A 14,779-nucleotide genomic window follows, 5' to 3' on the forward strand; every position below is an offset into this window, starting at 1 on the left:
CGGCACACTGCAACTACGGGGCAGTGACTGCGTGCATTTAAGTGAATCAATGCATTCTAACCTCCATATTGGGTTGAGTGCAGGAGTGGAAAGTCTGCGCCGCTTACGTATCCTGATCGTCAGATTGTGACTGCGCCGTCAGTGGGAGAACCATCAGTGAACAACGAGTTCAACCCATCTGCGAGCCCAGTCTTCCCACCCAGATATGGCCCCTGTTGCACGCTTCCGCTTCCATGCCCTCCGTCGATACAGTAGCATCTCAACATGCCCGACTACATCCACAGCCGCTCTCGCCTTTGACATGGATGGCGTCCTAATTCGCGGTGGAAGGGCGATCCCAAGTGCCCATCGTGCATTGCAAAAGTTGAAGGGTGATAACCCATTGAATAGGTGTGTGAGCTGATTACTGTCTGCCGTACGGGCCATGGTTTTGCGACAAGTCACAACTGCTTGTTGTATGTTGTGGAAAGAGATGAAATTGGCTTGGACCCATTGAATACAATTGACTCTTTCGTTTAGAGAAATTCCATTCATTATTTTAACGAATTCAGGCGGAGAATCAGAAGCTAGTAAAGCTCATAAATTAACCCAAAAGCTCGGTATTGAGGTACTAAAAAAAACACTCAAAATCCAACGAATCCGCATCCTAATACGGCGATGTTTCTAGATCCATCCATCGCAAATCGTTCTATCCCATTCACCGATGCGTCACCTGGCACCCCAATACAAGAACAAATTGGTCCATGTTGTCGGACCTGATGAGTGTAAAAATGTTGCACAATCCTATGGATTCAGCGATGTGGTAACGTCCAAGGAAATGAAGGCGTTCGATAAAAGCATGTGGCCATATCGCTCTGTTGGGGACGAAGTGGACGACACGGTCTGTTCTTGATTGGGACCCCTTTGTGATTGGATGCATTAGATTGACTCGTCAATATTTTCTAGCAATGTCCTTACGATCTATCCCAAACTCCCATATCCGCCACCCTCATCTTCCACGATCCAATAGACTGGGGCCTCGACATCCAACTCATCACCGATACACTCGCCTCTCAATCTGGATTAATTACAACACGCCAACCGTCTCGTCCCTACTCCCAATCTACACCCTTGTACTCCTCGAATGCGGATTTTCAGTGGAGTAATGAATGGCCGTGGCCGCGGTACGGTCAAGGCGCGTTCGTGACTGCCTTGAATGCAGTCTGGAAAAGATTGAGCGGAAACCCGCTTGTCATTGAGAAACAATTTGGAAAACCCTCATCTCCCACGTATGAGTTTGCTGAAAAGATGTTGAGTGCCGCTGCGGGTGTAGAGGTCAAAAAGGTGTATATGGTCGGGGATAACCCGGATTCAGACATTGCCGGGGCAAATCTTCATGGATGGGTTGGCATTCTTGTAAAGTCGGGTGTATACAGGGACGGAATGCCATTAACCAAAAAGAACAAGCCACAAGTGATTGTTCAGGATGTCGGTGAGGCTGTTGATTGGGTGTTGAGGCAAGAAGGAGTTCTCAGATAAACTCCGAATAACTTGCACAACAATCGCCTCACAACTTGACTGCTTATAGAATATCACTGATGAATGCCAAGAAATAGGAAAAGGCAGTCCGTAAATCTATTTCGCATAGCATGTCTACAGTATTTAGAAAGAAGGTAAAAAAAAAGTAACCTAAAGTACCAGAAGGGGATCTACTCTATAAAACCGTAATAACTATTTAAGTACAACTGGATATGGATCCGTTTTTCATGCGTGAGGACTCGTCGCATTAATCATATCTTCGATTGCCATAAGGTGGGTAAGACGCGTCGGATGAGTAGGAAGGGCTATGTGGCTCTTGAGCTGGGAAGTAACCCTTGTCTTGGGCAGAAGGATACAGTCGTTGTCCATCCGGGTGCAAAGGCTGTTCACCAGTGGGCGTAGCACTATATCCAACAGGGAAAGGAGGGTTCACAACCTCATATCCCTGTCGTGCCTGCATAGGCTGTTGAACATTGTTCATCGTCGAGGACGCTGTCGACGCAAATCTTCCAAGGCTGCTCTCCCTCTTTCCAAATTGCAGACTATCCATCGTGGTCATTGTGCCCATTCCATCATCGGATCCCCAGTGATCGTCCGATTGCGGACTATCTACGGGATTTTTGGCTCCATCGCGAGAGTTGTAGGGCGCCACACACGCGAGAGGGAAGGAACCTTCTTGCTTGGTCGTCATGTTGAAACCGTACCCCCAACCGTCATCGAACTTGCATTTAACAATGACTGGGTCGCCAATATCTAGAAAAAGATGCGTATCACGCAGTTAAGCTTAAAACTCCAAACAAAATTGAGAACGAACGCTACTCACAAAGATAAATCTCATCAGAGAGATTCGGCACATAGTTATATATGACTTCCATGGTTTCCGCGATTTGGATTGGTTCACCGACATCTCCCTCTCTATTAGCCGCAGCAGCCGCAGCGGGGGCCATCGCACCAGCCATCAACATTCCACCTTTCTCATCCCCACCTCCGATTTTCCTCCCGCTGCTACCATCCTGGCCACTCGCGCCACTTCCCAAGATAAAGCCATCGGGAAGTTGTCGTGCAGCGCGCTTTCGCCGCCCAACGATCAAGACAGCTCCTACAGCAACGAGGGCAACAAAGCCGGCAACCGATGCGCCAATGATCACTGCATTACTGGGTTTACCGTACTCGGAGTTACTTTGAGTCTGGCTGCTGGGCCCGTTTACTCCAGAGGTTGAAGCAGTTCCCCCTGTTCCCCCTGGAGTTGTCCCCTGCGAGCCACCACCTCGTGTGGTGGACGTTGGGCCGCCCACAGATGTGGGAACTACGATGGGTTGATTGGCTAGTTTGGCTTTCTGCGCTTGACAACAGAGATCCGAGGATGTAGCGGCTGCACTACAATAAGCCGTGGCTTCAGCATCTGTCCAAAATCCTGTCATAACAAAGTGAATTGTGTGAGTTACGTCATCCATGCCCGAACAGCGGATTCAAAGACGTACCGCACATGGCCCATTCAAACGGCAATGCAGCAACACAGTCCACATCCGTGGTCATCCTCCTCATAAACGTTTCAGTAGTATTCGGAAACGGTCTGGCGACGCCTGGCGTGCAACTCTTTGCGTCTGCATAAATCTCTGTCAAACTATCAACGGCCTGCTTTGCTGTTTTGCTACACAGTGGCCCTGGGATGTTGGTAGGGTTACAGCCGTTCACAGTCGAGACGTCAATGACCATTCCGCAGAGGAAGGAAATGTGATATCGTCGCCCCTTGCCATTCCAAGTGGGACAAGCATTATCTCGTTGAAATGTAGCAAGGGAAGTTGTGGTGTTGTCGTAAAGGGATTGAATGTAAGCGTCAAATGCGGTCAGATTGGCAAAGCTAGTAGAAGCTTGAATAGTGTAGTCTGCGAATAGTTGGAACGAGTTATATGACAGACTGTTAAAACGCCAAGAACAAAAAAACTTTTGGGAGCCCGCGTCGCCCGACGTACCTTTCCATGCGGTACAGGTTGTCGTCCCAGCGAGTGAAAAGCACGTAGGCTGCCCTGCTATGCCAGCTGGCACACCAGCTCCTGGTCCTAGGTCCGAAGTCGTCTGTGCATTCACACCCCAGAATGCTACCCCAACCAGCAATCCCGACAATACGAGTCCTTTTCCATGTGCCATATTCCACACAATGAGGTCGTGGCTCCGATCGGATCACTCTTTATAGAACTCTTACTGCCGGTCTTGAAATGCCAAAAAGACAAAAAAAACTTGAACCCCTCCTCCAATACTCGAATGCCTTTTGTTTCTTGACACCCTTTTTCCAAGAAACCAACCTACGAGCAGCCCCCCCCCCCCCCCAATCAAAAAGTGCAAAACGGTCAACCGCTGCCCGTCACACACGCGGTCCGCTTTCCCAATTGAAGGAAAAAGAAATGCAAAAGGTGTGAAATTTGATGAGATAATTCATTTCTCCATTTATGGTATTCATGATCATAGGTCACGTGGTAGATATCGGAGGCTTAGTATTCCGCCGCGATTTTTGCTCTTTTTGTATTTGAACAGAACGGACATGAAAGACGTTTTTTTCAAGCATCGTTTTATTTTTATTCAGAGTTTCCAATGGCGTCAAATGGTTGGGACACATGGAATGCCTTATTTTGTTCATGAGCTATCGTTCTCTTCGATCTTGTTGATACATGTTGAGAATTCCAGCTCCGTTTTGCGATCAATGGCATATTTCCTTTGTAATCAGTTTGCAGTGTTGTCATCGGCATTCATTGTAAAATGGCACTCTCTGTTCAGGATCTCATTCGTTCTGTTCAATCTGTTCATAGCAGATATTGTAAAAAAGGCTGGAATACACTGTCATCCATATCCAGATGCGTGGCTGGGTGGAGAATCGCTTCGATTGTATCTTGATCTACCGTGGGAAAGGATGGTGCAGATAGGATGTAGAATTTGAGAGCATGGGAAGCATGGTCAGCAAGTTGATGGATGATGGCGATGTAATCTAGAAGCCATTGGTGGTAGTTTGGCAGGAAAGCTTTTGCAAAGGAAGTTTTGTTACAGGTATGTAAGGTGGGTTTGTCGAGTTTTTCAAGCTTTTGCTTTTTCTTTGGCGGCATGATGATCTCTGTGGAAAAAGATGAAAGCCTGGGAAAATGGGCACGACAACTTATATAGGATTTTTGGATCAAACCATAGTTCATGAGTCTAAATCGAGTAAAATTATGATATGTGTGCTATGTAAGTGACGGACACGGCGGGAGGTGTCGCAGCGTTTTTATACCGTTCATCCTTTAACAATGTCCACCTCCACCACAACCTACGAGACAATCGTCATTGGCGGCTCGTTTGCCGGTCTCTCCGCGGCCCTCCAGATCGCCCGCTCCTGTCGTAAAGTTCTGGTCATTGACAGCAGTGAAAACCGGAACCGCTTTGCACAACATGCTCATGGGTTCCTGGGTCACGACGGAAAATCTCCCAGTGATATTTTAACAGAGTCCAAAGCGCAGTTGAGGCGATACTCTGATTGTACGATTGTTGAGAATGTGCGTGTTGTCTCCATCCAAAACTTGACTGCAGAAAAGGGAGCCAGTCCCTCTTTCAACGTTGTTACATCCGATGAAAAAACCTTGCACACCCGCCGCATTATCCTCGCCACAGGCCTCAAGGACAACCTTCCTCCTGTTGAAGGCCTCCAAGAATCCTGGGGCAAATCCGTCTTTCATTGCCCTTACTGCCACGGATACGAATTCCGCGGCAAGCCCTTGGGACTCCTCTATACCACTCCTATCCAGAGTCATCAAGCTCGCTTGTTACCAGACCTTACAAAGGATATTATCCTCTTTACGGGTGGTGCGATCAATGGTACCGAGTCCGTGTTCCCTGCTGTTCAATTGAGCACTGAAGAGACGGCGTTGTGGGAGAAATTGGGAATAAAATTGGAGCACACGCCAGTGAGCAAATTCGTTCGGGATTCAAATGCCGAGTCCGAACTCTCCTACGTGGAATTATCGGATGGTCGGAAAATTGAGCGAAGGGGAGTATTACTCCTCCCACCTTTGACCCTGTCTACACCCAATCTCGTCGCTGATCTCGGTTGCGATGTGACACCGAGTCCGTTTGGTGTGGACTTGATTAAAGTTGACCCGGCGACGCAAGTTACGTCGATTCCGGGCGTTTACGCGGCTGGTGACTCTGTGAGGCCTATGAATGTGTAAGTTTTTCTGTTTGGTCTTCCGGTTTGTGGTGACTTTGGGATTTACTGAAATGGTTGATTCTTGGGATTCTTTAATTTATAGGGCGGTGGCGGTCGCCGATGGATCCATTGCGGGAATCATGTGCCATCAGTCTTTGGTAGCCGAAGATATCAAGAAAATCCAATAGGTAGAATTGCCATCATGCTGGACTACTAGCCAGACGAGATGATACTGGATGCTCAGGTTATGTATATACTTGTGACAGTATTATGATATGCCAGTCTAGTAGATGATTGTAGCGCCTTCGCGTACATGTATCAATATTGAAACCAACGATTAGACTAGGACTTGCATCATTGATGAGTGCTACCCGCTGCACGCGTCCAAATCGCAAGGCAAACACGGACTGCTGATCAAGAAGCAGAATATTCTACGGAAACCGTCAGTCAGGTTCCCGGAACAGCACGGTTTTAAAATTCGGCGATTTCGGGGCTTCTATACTTGTACAGTATCTTTGAGCTCAACTCCAAGCTTCACCGACGTGTCAACAAGCACATGTAAAGCAATACAGTTTGCAGAAAATGAAATGGTATTCAATATGAGTTTGTTCTTGGGACACGCAAACGATGATGGTCCGCCGATCATAACTACATTGTTGCGCGCCTTCCAAATGGCGGCCGAGTATAAAATATGTTATCCAACAAGTATATTACTCTGCCCGATGGCTTCGTGTACAATTCTAGAGACATTCTTAGGGTTGTACACTTCATCGGCACCAGAGTAGCTAGGGTTGATGATATAGGATACTTTCAGTTCTAATCATAATATAATTCTACTGATAATGTTTATGGAAACAGGACGTTGTTTTACGCTGGAGGGGGGCCTGTCAACTGACAACTGGCGCTCATTTATGCTCCGGGAAGAAATGGAGTCCACTGAATGTTTGTGATTGTGAACTGGCCCATTTACGCTATCTGTGACCTGGTACTTGAAGGATATACCAGCGTTAACCCCCACAAACACCAAAGGGGGCATGGAACTTTGAATTGTGATTAGTCCAGAAATTTTGCATATCGCAGCATCATGTTATCAGTAATACGAGAAAGGTATTCATCGTTTTCAAAAGTACCATCTCCTTTTCAAAATGTTGCTGACATTGGAATTGCAGGGTTGGGAAAACCTTGTGTGGAACAGACTGTCATATTTGCTATTTTTAAGCAGGATACCTCCTGAAAGTCCTTTAATTCTACAGCCCTGAATTACACATTCGTGGGGAACGTTCCGACATCTTTCAAGCGAATATGGATCTTTCCTCACCAAAATAAAATATAAAGCTTTATGTAAAATTGTCTTGCATTTAACTCGCCGTATATTCCATTTGTAGCTATTTGGACAAATATCAGGATATAGTAAACGATATACATGTCACAATGACTTACAAAGACTTGACTCTCGATGCAGAATCTCATTCCGGGAACCCAAAGACAACCGATCACGCAAAGTTGCATGCAAGGCGTCTTTACCATTATAGGCGAGACGTACTGGTGGCCTAGGTTTTCCTCACCTAACGAGCAGTGATCAGTGATCAGTTAGTTGAGGACACGTAGGAATTTGGTATGGATCTCTGGTAGCTGCTCGCTATGGTCTTATATCTACTGATTAAGACTTTCAAAATATTTCATTTTTGAGAGGTTTCTTAGAGTACCTTGGTTAAGAATCCCTCCTGCACCTTCCATCTGCCAAACTGCCTTGCGAATATTGGAGCCTGTATCGTTGAATGCACGATTGTGGATTCAAGTATCTCTTCAACAGCTGTACAAGATTTCGCATGGTAGGAGCTACGATAGCCGCAGCCTGGCAACTGACAGGGTCAGATAGATCACATCCAATGGCCTGAAGAACGACTTTGTAAAATATTTGCGGGTGATTAAACGATCCGCTCCAAACAGGCATAAGAGATGGTAAACTGGACGGACAATTCTCTAACGATGCAAAAATATTTGCGAGAAGATATTGCTAAAGTGTCCGTGGTTTGCTGGATTTGCCTTTGTCCTCGACGAATAGCCGCCCCAATTCAAGGTCCACGTTGATGAATACCTTAGCATATACCTAATCCGCACAAGAAGGGAAGTATAGAGACATTCCGTGAGTACAGTGATTGCACCAAGTGCAGAGGAAATACATTCAGTTCCTGTAGTTTGTTGATGCTCCGTACTTACAAAAGGATAGATTACCTTGGGACTGGGTGATGACATTAGCCTGGGAACTCGACTCTTTTAGTTACACGAATGCTGTTATTGCATCCCAGATCTCACCATCATGGGCGCACACCTGTATTTCAGTATATGAAAAGCATCAACGGCTCTACGAGTACACTGATGCTGAAATCCTGCCTTACACACTTGCCAGATTTATCAAAGTTATGAAAGTTCAACACAAGTATTCAAGGCATCTCGTGGACTGTAGATCTTTGTCCACAACGCGGACTTTATGTACGATTCTGGTGAGTTTGGTGGATTCCCGCAGTTAGCACAGTAATTTGTTTTGGATACTGAACTTTTACTCTGGTGCAGACCAGAAAATCGTCCAAACCAACTAGCATATGTCGTGGCGAAGTATACCGGAGCAAGGGGACCGTAGGTCTCGATGTAACTAAAGCGGTAATTACAGAGGCTCCTGCGGGCTATCCCTCAAGTGTATCGCTGAATACATCGCGGAGCTTCGGTGGTGGAGCTCCCATGTAGTGCCGTGGCGGCCTTTCTACTTGCTTAAATATCACGCCGATAATCCTGGTTTTGGACGAAGTAGAGCGAGCCAGTTATTATACGTGCCAGCGGCACGACTCTACTTGGGATGATCGTCATCAACATTGCACTGCTCTTGTGCATTGGAACGCCGACTGCTCAGACATGCACTGCGCTACCATGTATTTTCAAGGTCGGTGTTGGCCTGGTGTCCTCAAACTTGTTGGCAAAAGCGTGGCGAGTACATATTGTTAGTAGTAAACCCAACGTCCTAGACTTAATGTTGGATACTTTTTATTCTCATGCTCTCGACCAAAGGACTCTAACGACCCCGAAAAGGCTGGAGTTATTGTCTGCGATACTCATCTTTTGTCATTTTCAAGCGGGGGCAAGTTGTCCGGTCACATTTTTGTTGCATACCTCGATTGATGCAGCTCACAGTCCTTTGGTGTCGCATTAGTGTCTTTTGTTTTGAATTCCTGTTATCCATCATCTTCAGCACACCCATGTCGACGATGGTCCCTGCAACATCACTCAACGCATCTCTTCAATGAAAGTTTTAAGACGTTATGACTGGAATCAGCATGAGTTCCAATGGTCCACTCGTCGCTGTGACCACGATCCTCAGCTACCAAAACTCGCAATGTCTCTTCTCTAGTCAATGAAGCAAAATGAATCGATGTAAATGTCTATTACATAGTGGCCATTCAGCATTGTTCGTACCATTGGCGTAACAATTCGGTATGTATCCCTGTTTGCAAATAAGCTAAAGTCTCTTTATTAGATTAGAACTGATGCATCGGAACCCTGCGATAGAGCTTCATTAGCTATTCCTCTACGCTTCGTTCATCGGTATTCTATTCGCTACTGGGGTTAGCGTGCAATTTCCAGGTTTTCCCCACATTTCTTTTGGAGCGCCTTGAATCAATCGTTTAGGGTCACTATACGCAGCACGGCTTCGGGCAAGTCCCCTAATACTACAAAAGTCAACCCCACTGCATCAATTGAATTTGTGCCTATCTGTCAGCTTTCAAAACCGTCTTTGTGAGGCCATCGCTTCACTCATATCTCGCTGTACAACTGCCAAGTTCCCGGATGCATATTTTATGAACTGGTCACCGGACGTTCAGGAGAAACAGCCAATTTCACTGTTCTTAGACCACAAACTGCTATTGTCAACCTGAACCAATACGGTACAACTGAGGACACGTACACCTCTTTCATGTTCATCACTACGCTGGAATGTCCCATAGAACTCGTCTTGGCTATACATCTTGCAAAAGAGTTGCAGAACGTACGGGCAACGTAAATAAACAAAACCAATATCGCAGGTGAAAGCCGCCAAACCGCCAAAACCGGACCCAAAGTAGGGGAGCCAACGTCAATAAGCAAACCCGGCACTTTGGAAACCAAAAAGTGCCAAGGCCGCAAGTCTAGACCCAACGGGCGCTAAAACATGCTAAAAGCTATGATAGCATCGCAAGAAATCATCATATTTCAGAGGATCATCAATGGTTAGGGTTGTCTTGCATTTGCAACAAGGGTACAACGTTTATGTGGGTCATTAACATTATGTAGACTTTTTGATTGGAGCCAGCCGATTTTCATGCTACTCAAAGTCTCGCACGTATTCAATGAACCCAAAACAGATGAAAACAAATTCTAACTACTCGTAATATTCTATGATGATTATAACATGATCAGGATTTAAATGCATTATGCTATCTGGTACAAAAGTTGTCCGTGATTGATCGTGAAACGATAATACTAATGTTTCCGACCCTTCCTTGGTCCGTTCTCCGCTTTGTAAACAGAGTTACCTTTGATATCAAAGTATTCCACCTTAAAACCCTTGTCGTTCAAAGTGGCACTGACGAATCCATAAGTGCCACCGACTCCCCAACTGGGCGTGGTAAGATTCTTGCTCTCGGGACAAACCTCTTCACTTCTTCCACCTGCACCCGATTGTACGTACATGGTATTTCCCTTCTTGTTCTGACGAACGGTGTACTGCAGAGAATGAACGTGGCCGTACATGTAGGCAGTGGGTGCATACTTGTCCAACAACGCCAAAAGGGATGTCATGTTCTTTTCGGCTGTGCAAGTTCCCAAGGGATGGTGTCCGGATACAATGAGGTAGTCTTTGTCGTCGTACTTTTGGAGCTGCTTTTCAATCTTGGCGAGATGAGCCTCAATGGAGTGATGTTGGGCTGTCCAGTTGTGAGCCGCAAAGTTTTCTGCGATTGCTGGGTACTTTTTGTCGCCGTTGTAGCCGTAGTAAAGGAGATCGGTGTCGATGAACACGAAACCAGCCTTTTTGCCGTTGCCATAGGGTATCTGGAGCATTAACAGAATTGATGGTCAGCTGGATTTTATACTTGATTCTCTGAGCATCCGATTGCATTCCACTGACCTCCATATCCCAGAAAAAGTCATCCATTCTCCACTTGCCTTGGTCCTTGACTTGAGTCCGATCCACAAGTGCCTTTGGTAATCCCGCCCAATCGTGATTGCCAGCGACACCGTACCAAGGAATCTCGGCTAGTCTCCCTTTATACACATTTGCCCACCAATCGGTCCATTTGCCGTCCGTTGCAGACTTGACTCCTTCATAGTTGTACTGGGCAGCCTTGGATGAGTTGGCATTTGAAGCGTAAAAGTTGTCACCGAGGGCAATCACAAACTGAACATACAAAAATGTCAATTCAATCTTGTTCTCAGAATGAAGATATCATGCTGCTGGGAGATATGGGACTGGGATTCGAGCACTCAAATGAAATATCTACCTTTGCGTTGGTTTTCTCTGCAACTTTCTGCATGGCACGCCCAGTTACATTCTGTTCAGGAACACCTGACCCCCAATCACCGATGACGGTGAATTCCAAGCAGCCCGACTGTCCATTGCCGGGTTTGCCGCCGAAAGGCAATGCCGCAGCGAGGGGCAACAAGGAGATTAAAGCGGTAGTAAGCTTCATAGTGAACGAGGTTGCAGAGTGGATGGGCCATCTTTTGTCACAGTCCTTTTTAAATTGTTTGTCAAAAGCAAAATGCTGAGGAAAACGGCAGGATCCAACCATGCCAGTGCGTGCATTGTGTGCTCTACCCTGACAAAAAGGATACTGCACGTGCAAACTGAACGTCATAAAAATGTTTGTCTTCCATTCAAGCACCCAAAAGAAACAGCACGTTGACAATCCTTCCAATCGTAAAATCTAACTTTTCTAAAAACGTGCTTTCGAATGAATGACTAAGCCATTGCTGAATTTAGAACGAGAATGGTAAATTAAATATTTTATTTTCCCAATGACGTTTTTTTTCCCACGAGGGACAACAAGCGCGCGCGTTCAGTAGAGTTGGTCAACGTCAGCACGTTGACTGTGGGAGAAACACACCTGCCTCACACGATCCCAAAGCCATCCTTGTGGAATCTACCCCTACACGAGGAGCCACAGATGAGCTCTTTCAGCAAAGACTAGACAATGACAAGCATTGTTGGTTTGTCTACTACTCCGGTCAATTACGAAAACAATGCAACAGAATCTCACAGAGGATATGCCCGTTGGTCGTTCCCATCACTTTGTTAGGGCGTGTAACTGAACGAGATGATGCCTTGTGTGTCTAGTCTTGCGCCGCCATCAACATGCGCGGTATAATTCACACGTACATACGACCATCAACGTAATGTCTGCTCGAACTGTGTCAGACGGCACCGTGTGTTGAAATGCTGAGAGCTGAGATTGCATCCACGTTCGGCAAGATTCACAAACACTCATCTCTTTGACATTCTACGAGCATTGGCACCAGTGGTCGGGGCGGGTTAATATGACTGTGCCACTCGACCGTCGCCTTTGTTATCAGTTCGGACATGTCCGATAGCTGAACGCACTGCCACTTGTGGAGTTGGGTGCGTACTGTACAGGTAGCGAAATTCCAAGTCTACAGAGACCTACATCCGTCAGTGTGATCTGATCGCGCTGTGTCAGACGGCGACGTGTGCTAAGTTAAGATGGCGAAAGCAGAGATTGCAATCATGCTCAGCAAGATTCACCAACACTCGCATCTCTTTTGACATTCTGACACCACTTCAGCGGACAGTCTCTATTCTGCCACCGCGTGAGTGCTCCCGCGATGCCGAGTAGATTCAAGCAACCCACCTGATTAGCAGCAGCACCCAGGCGGATGTTGACATGAGAGTATTACGTGCAGATCCCGCCCTCACCAATGCGGCATGCTCCCAAGTTGGCACAAACATGACAATGAGGCTCGTGCATAAAACCTCTTTTAAACAGTTGCATACAATTGCGCCGTCCTCAACACAACTCGTAAAACGACAGAGCTCAGGCACATACTATAGTATCCTAAACTCTGCGAGTTTGTGGTGTGGCTTATGGGCGACATGACATGCGCAGACATCCGCATTTTGCGTGCGCGGTTCACCATGGACAGGGCGCGCACATGCGCGCCACGCCATGGAAGTTTCGTTCCAGTTCACACACAAGTCGTACAGGATTGAGCTCATTTTTACGCAAAGGTATACTCCCCGTGCATACGACATGCATTTCCATCCAGGAATGACGTATCGGCATGGACATGTTATGAACATGGGCGAACCACATCTTGCGTCGTCCGTCCGGAAAACACGTAGACGAGTGAGCTCGGTTTCGAGTTTCCTCAGACGGCGTAGCAAGGCGCAGCATTTCATCCCCATGCCGCAGGAGTAGAGACACGTTCTGAACATGTCGATCACACCAACGGTGGACTGCCCGCATAACTCGTAACATAGTTAAAACTTACCGATGAATAACCGTACTTCCCTTGAGAATGCACCCCGCAGAGGGGCCGTCGTGACTATGCACATGGGCGATGGAGTGTGAGCTGCACCATTGACTCCGAAGGTGCTCCAGCGTCCGAGCACCATGCAATCATTGGGTTCGCCTCCACTATCTTGCTGCGCGTATACCATTCCCTCAAGCTCATCAATGGTCGTCTTCAGGGCAATCATTGGGTTGGCCTCCACTGTCTAACAATGCCCAGCGCGCTCCCCAATGCAATTGCCATGCGCAACGAACCAGCATTCGACAATGCGCGGGTCGGCCCACCTGCGGTCTCGCAGAGATGATTCTTGAAGCGTGGGCTCGCCGAGTTCCCTGTCCGGAACCGTCTCTGAGAGACCACTGGTCGGCTGAGTTCCCTGTCCGCAGAGGCGATTCTTGATGCGCGGGCCGGCCCACCAGCGGTCTCGCAGAGACGATTCTTGAAGCGTGCGTTCCCCTTCCGCAGAGGCGATTCTCTATGCAGAATGATTCAGCGTCCAGCCGCAAGTGTCGGCGGGTTCTCACTTGCAGAGACGATTCGCAATGCGCTGAACTTACCAAGCGCTCCGAAATCATCCAGTGGCATTCTTAAAAGAGTGAAGCCAGAGACGTACAGTGCCGGGTGGCATGCGTTGCGCAGCGACGGAGAGGACTTGATGATCTTGAAAGACGATGAGCATCTTGGTGATCTTGTCATGCGCTGCACTCCGACCACACTGAACCGGCGTCCAGTGGAACAGCTCGGAAAAGCGAAGCCGGAGACGAACAGTGCCCGGTGGGTATGTGCTGCGCAGAGACGGCGAGGTCTTGACGATCTTGAAAGACGTCCAGCGTCTTGGTGATCTTGTTGGTGATCTTGTCATGCGCTGCACTCCCACACGCACTGAACCGGCGCCCAGTGGAACAACTCGTAAACGAGAAGCCAGAGACGAACAGTGCCCGGTGGGTATGTGCTGCGCAGAGAGGAGGCGAGATGCGTGCATCTCTCTTGGCCGACAGTGAGTGTGCTAGAGAATCGTGTGGTCCTGGGTTACGTCAAAGAGGTGCAGGACCACACGAAAGTGGAATGAGTGGAACTGTTGCATAGACGATACGGGGCGGAAAGGTATGCGAGCGACTTACTTGTAGACGACTCGGGAAGATGGGTAGAGGAGAAAGATGGGTGGAAGGGAAATGGGGAAAACGCGCTCTTTAAGTACCCGGAGTTGAACGCGACTTTACATAAAGTATTGCCATTTTGGGGCATATCAAGTATACGTTGTTTTTGTACAACATGCCATATAAGGGTAAATGGACTTTGGTAATCAGCTGCACTGCGATATGCTACTGAAGGAGGACATTACATCCCGACAAGCAGGTAAAGTATTCTCGGGCTGAGGTTCAATGCTTGCGTGTATGCTTGTTGATATCTGGGACATGCTCCTGGTGCATTTTCTGGTTGAAAGAACTTCCCCCCGAGTTTACACACTCTCCCGCTAGCGGCCGAACCCCATAATGGCTTTGAGGAATCCGGCCCCATATCTTTCCAATA

General features: G+C 47.4%; 5 protein-coding genes across 6 annotated transcripts; 2 read left to right on the forward strand and 3 right to left on the reverse strand.

Annotated features, from left to right (window-relative positions):
* Positions 1-156: 156 nt before the first annotated feature.
* On the forward strand, positions 157-1,731 carry SPPG_07057 (TIGR01456 family HAD hydrolase). The gene is made up of 4 exons (XM_016755235.1): positions 157-390; positions 520-607; positions 668-880; positions 946-1,731. The coding sequence occupies exons 1-4, from the start codon at positions 206-208 to the stop codon at positions 1,516-1,518; spliced, it is 1,059 nt and encodes a 352-aa protein (XP_016605626.1). The 5' UTR covers positions 157-205; the 3' UTR covers positions 1,519-1,731.
* SPPG_07058 (uncharacterized protein) lies at positions 1,593-3,847 on the reverse strand. Its single transcript, XM_016755236.1, has 4 exons — positions 3,492-3,847; positions 3,000-3,404; positions 2,342-2,932; positions 1,593-2,271 (listed from the first exon to the last, which is right to left on the reverse strand). The coding sequence occupies exons 1-4, from the start codon at positions 3,664-3,666 to the stop codon at positions 1,766-1,768; spliced, it is 1,677 nt and encodes a 558-aa protein (XP_016605627.1). The 5' UTR covers positions 3,667-3,847; the 3' UTR covers positions 1,593-1,765.
* A 902-nt stretch (positions 3,848-4,749) lies between these two features.
* On the forward strand, positions 4,750-6,393 carry SPPG_07059 (FAD-dependent pyridine nucleotide-disulfide oxidoreductase). Its single transcript, XM_016755237.1, has 2 exons — positions 4,750-5,707; positions 5,793-6,393. The coding sequence occupies exons 1-2, from the start codon at positions 4,794-4,796 to the stop codon at positions 5,875-5,877; spliced, it is 999 nt and encodes a 332-aa protein (XP_016605628.1). The 5' UTR covers positions 4,750-4,793; the 3' UTR covers positions 5,878-6,393.
* Positions 6,394-9,914: 3,521 nt separating this feature from the next.
* Positions 9,915-11,621, reverse strand: SPPG_07060 (uncharacterized protein). Its single transcript, XM_016755238.1, has 3 exons — positions 11,221-11,621; positions 10,848-11,117; positions 9,915-10,771 (listed from the first exon to the last, which is right to left on the reverse strand). Exons 1-3 carry the CDS (start codon positions 11,575-11,577, stop codon positions 10,202-10,204), a joined length of 1,197 nt encoding a protein of 398 aa, XP_016605629.1. The 5' UTR covers positions 11,578-11,621; the 3' UTR covers positions 9,915-10,201.
* A 70-nt stretch (positions 11,622-11,691) lies between these two features.
* SPPG_07061 lies at positions 11,692-14,119 on the reverse strand. Of its 2 annotated transcripts, XM_016755240.1 has the most exons (2): positions 13,807-14,119; positions 11,692-13,724 (listed from the first exon to the last, which is right to left on the reverse strand). In XM_016755240.1, exons 1-2 carry the CDS (start codon positions 13,943-13,945, stop codon positions 13,411-13,413), a joined length of 453 nt encoding a protein of 150 aa, XP_016605631.1. In that variant the 5' UTR covers positions 13,946-14,119; the 3' UTR covers positions 11,692-13,410. The 2 variants fall into 2 exon arrangements, with proteins under 2 accessions (XP_016605631.1, XP_016605630.1); XM_016755239.1 differs by having other exon boundaries at positions 13,335-13,882.
* Between the last annotated feature and the right edge of the window lie 660 nt (positions 14,120-14,779).

The sequence above is a fragment of the Spizellomyces punctatus genome, assembly GCF_000182565.1.
Source record: "Spizellomyces punctatus DAOM BR117 chromosome Unknown supercont1.14, whole genome shotgun sequence".
Taxonomy (NCBI): domain Eukaryota; kingdom Fungi; phylum Chytridiomycota; class Chytridiomycetes; order Spizellomycetales; family Spizellomycetaceae; genus Spizellomyces; species Spizellomyces punctatus.

Bases quoted from the DNA above. Each gene is read 5' to 3' on its own strand.
- SPPG_07057 (XM_016755235.1), top strand. From the start codon at position 206: ATGGCCCCTGTTGCACGCTTCCGCTTCCATGCCCTCCGTCGATACAGT. The intron at 391-519 runs GTGTGTGAGCTG...TCTTTCGTTTAG, and splicing joins GGTGATAACCCATTGAATAG to AGAAATTCCATTCATTATTT. The intron at 608-667 runs GTACTAAAAAAA...CGATGTTTCTAG, and splicing joins CCCAAAAGCTCGGTATTGAG to ATCCATCCATCGCAAATCGT.
- SPPG_07058 (XM_016755236.1), bottom strand. From the start codon at position 3,666: ATGGCACATGGAAAAGGACTCGTATTGTCGGGATTGCTGGTTGGGGTA. The intron at 2,933-2,999 runs GTACGTCTTTGA...TTGTTATGACAG, and splicing joins GTTTGAATGGGCCATGTGCG to GATTTTGGACAGATGCTGAA. The intron at 2,272-2,341 runs GTGAGTAGCGTT...ATCTTTTTCTAG, and splicing joins CTCTGATGAGATTTATCTTT to ATATTGGCGACCCAGTCATT.
- SPPG_07059 (XM_016755237.1), top strand. From the start codon at position 4,794: ATGTCCACCTCCACCACAACCTACGAGACAATCGTCATTGGCGGCTCG. The intron at 5,708-5,792 runs GTAAGTTTTTCT...TTTAATTTATAG, and splicing joins TCTGTGAGGCCTATGAATGT to GGCGGTGGCGGTCGCCGATG.
- SPPG_07060 (XM_016755238.1), bottom strand. From the start codon at position 11,577: ATGACGTTCAGTTTGCACGTGCAGTATCCTTTTTGTCAGGGTAGAGCA. The intron at 11,118-11,220 runs GTAGATATTTCA...TTGTATGTTCAG, and splicing joins CAGAGAAAACCAACGCAAAG to TTTGTGATTGCCCTCGGTGA. The intron at 10,772-10,847 runs GTCAGTGGAATG...TTAATGCTCCAG, and splicing joins ACTTTTTCTGGGATATGGAG to ATACCCTATGGCAACGGCAA.
- SPPG_07061 (XM_016755240.1), bottom strand. From the start codon at position 13,945: ATGACAAGATCACCAAGATGCTCATCGTCTTTCAAGATCATCAAGTCC. The intron at 13,725-13,806 runs GTAAGTTCAGCG...CATTCTGCATAG, and splicing joins GGATGATTTCGGAGCGCTTG to AGAATCGCCTCTGCGGAAGG.